This window comes from Etheostoma spectabile, chromosome 22 (genome assembly GCF_008692095.1).
Source record: "Etheostoma spectabile isolate EspeVRDwgs_2016 chromosome 22, UIUC_Espe_1.0, whole genome shotgun sequence".
NCBI lineage: Eukaryota > Metazoa > Chordata > Actinopteri > Perciformes > Percidae > Etheostoma > Etheostoma spectabile.
The window spans coordinates 12,063,766-12,066,058 of NC_045754.1; the positions used below are offsets into that span (position 1 = coordinate 12,063,766).

A 2,293-nucleotide genomic window follows, 5' to 3' on the forward strand; every position below is an offset into this window, starting at 1 on the left:
CTTTTTCAACAAATCGAGAGAGAAAAAAAGTGTGTTTTATAGCAACTGCTTCTGGGTGCAACTGCTGCGTTCAAGGTCAGTATCACAACAGGTGCTGTGGAGGACATTATGAAGGCATTGTGAAGAGAAAACAGGCAGAGATTTTAATAAAGTTATGTGTAGACTTGAAAGATAATTTTGAGCATGTTTTTTGTATTGCATAGCAATACAGTGTTGTTTTGATGCAACATAACTAATGGATAACTTAATTGGGCAGAAGTTGTTTGGTTAAAAATAGCAGGCAGCTGTTCTTTGTTGATGTAGCCTATCTGAGTTCTATTAAGTGAGAACTCGCCCTCCACGGTGCTTTTTACCTGATAATCACACACAAGTTAAAATTGGTGGTGGCGTTTAGGATATAAAACAATAACTTCAACCGTGAGAGACACGTGGACCACATGATACTGCAGTATTAAGTCTCTGACAGCCCTGGAATGTAAAAGAGAAAAGAAAACATGCTTCTTACATTGCAGAAGAGATATCCGAATAAAGCATGCAGCTGTATTGTAAAGGCTAATATTGACAAAAGCCTACTATTTCTATTTGACATTGATACAGGATTTTGTACATTGTACAAAAAAGTAGCAGAAGTGTACAAATCCTTTACTTAAGTGCTGTAGCCCACTGTGCTCAAGTACAATTTTGGTGAACTTTACTTGACCATTTCCATTTTCTGCTACTCGCACTACTTTTACTGATACTTTACCCTTAAATAAATTTTTATCAATTTGAAGGCATACCTTTTACTTGCAAGAGTATTTTTATATTAAGGTATGGGTACTTTTAGTTAAGTAAGATATATCAGATTCTTCCACCACTGAAAGCAATTCCCCAGTCTGAAAATACATTTTGTAAAACAAAGCTATGAAAATGGTTCTCTTAACAGTGTCAAATTATGAATGTGTTGTATAATGACGTTGTGCAGTAGATGATCCAGGTCCAGTACAAGGCAGGCTATCTTAAAAGTACATTTGCTCAAGTAGTGTACTATACAAGTACAATTCAGAGGTACATGTTCTTTACTTGATTAATAAAACTTTCTACTTCAAGTTTACTACATTTCATAAGAAAGCATTACATATTTCAATCCCACATTTCTTTAACAACTATAGTTTTACATATTTTACATACAAAATATCAATGATCAGTTAAAAAGTGTGATCCGTTGTCACTACCCAACCATATAGCATTACTTTGATCAACTATAATTACTGCTTACATGCTAAAGCGTCAACAAAATGATCCAATAATGTATTACTACAATACTGACAGGGGCCATTCTGTAATATGAGTACTTTTACTTTTGGTTCTTACTTTGTTGCTATGTTTGCACTTTTACTAAAGTAAATGTGGTACAAAAGATTTACATTGTGGTATTGTTACTTATTCTTAAAAGAATCCGAATCATTCTCCCACCACTAGTACAAAGCCTAATCACAATAGGTGCAAAAAGTACAGTGAAGTACAGATGCTAAATCTCCCTCTGAAGTATCATTGTGGAGTAAAAGTATAAAGTACCACAAAAAGTGTCTACAGTATAAAAGTACAAGAAGTGAATTACTTTTACTTTCTAAAAGGACTAAGTCAAGGCAAATACAGTACTCAACATGCGACAGTGACCTAAATTAAGAACGATTGAGAAGCTGAGAAGTCCATTTTTAGTTACAGTTGGAATAGATGTCTCTCATACAAACATTGAAGTGCCATTGTTGCACTTTCCTTTTTAGCTTTAACCTCACAGCCCTGAAGTGTCCTCCCTCCTGTTGTAGCCTACAGAAGTGAGGATGACGGCAAAGAGGTGATGAACCATTAGTTTCTTATTTGTAGGCGTGACAAGCCAGCCAAACTGTGCAATGATGCTATGCAACACAATGTTGTTTTACAAGAAAAACCTGGTGTAGTTGTACTGGTAAAGTGTAAACTGGTGTTTGTGTGCTCAGGAGCCTCCAGAGCTGTTCCTGTCCGTGTCATCATGGGAATCAAAGCTGCACTTCCCAAATATGAGATCTATTTTTACAACACGGTGCTTTGTCTGGCCATGTTCTGGGCTGCTGGCTGGATCTTTGACGTGTCCAGTTGTGAGTAAAAGCACACCAAAAAACACCCAAACACAAAGTGGAGAGAGTACTGGAATGCCATGCTTGTTGAATACAGTTATAAATACAGTTACTCTGCTAATAAATATGACTCTAACAATGTTTAGCATGCACACAAACAAGTACTATATATATATATATATATATATATATATATA

At 35.7% G+C, this 2,293-nt stretch overlaps 1 protein-coding gene across 2 annotated transcripts in view; it reads left to right on the forward strand.

The window, feature by feature from the left end:
• Window positions 1–2,293, forward strand: part of hhatlb (hedgehog acyltransferase like, b) — a 7,370-nt gene that overhangs the window by 85 nt on the left and 4,992 nt on the right. Inside the window, exons 1-2 of one of the 2 annotated variants that reach the window (XM_032504288.1) lie at window positions 1–75; window positions 1,980–2,117. In XM_032504288.1, coding sequence (XP_032360179.1) covers window positions 2,012–2,117 — 106 coding nt within the window. In that variant the 5' untranslated portion in view covers window positions 1–75; window positions 1,980–2,011. The remainder of the gene's footprint in view (window positions 76–1,979; window positions 2,118–2,293) is intronic. The other variant, XM_032504289.1, reaches the window with a different exon arrangement.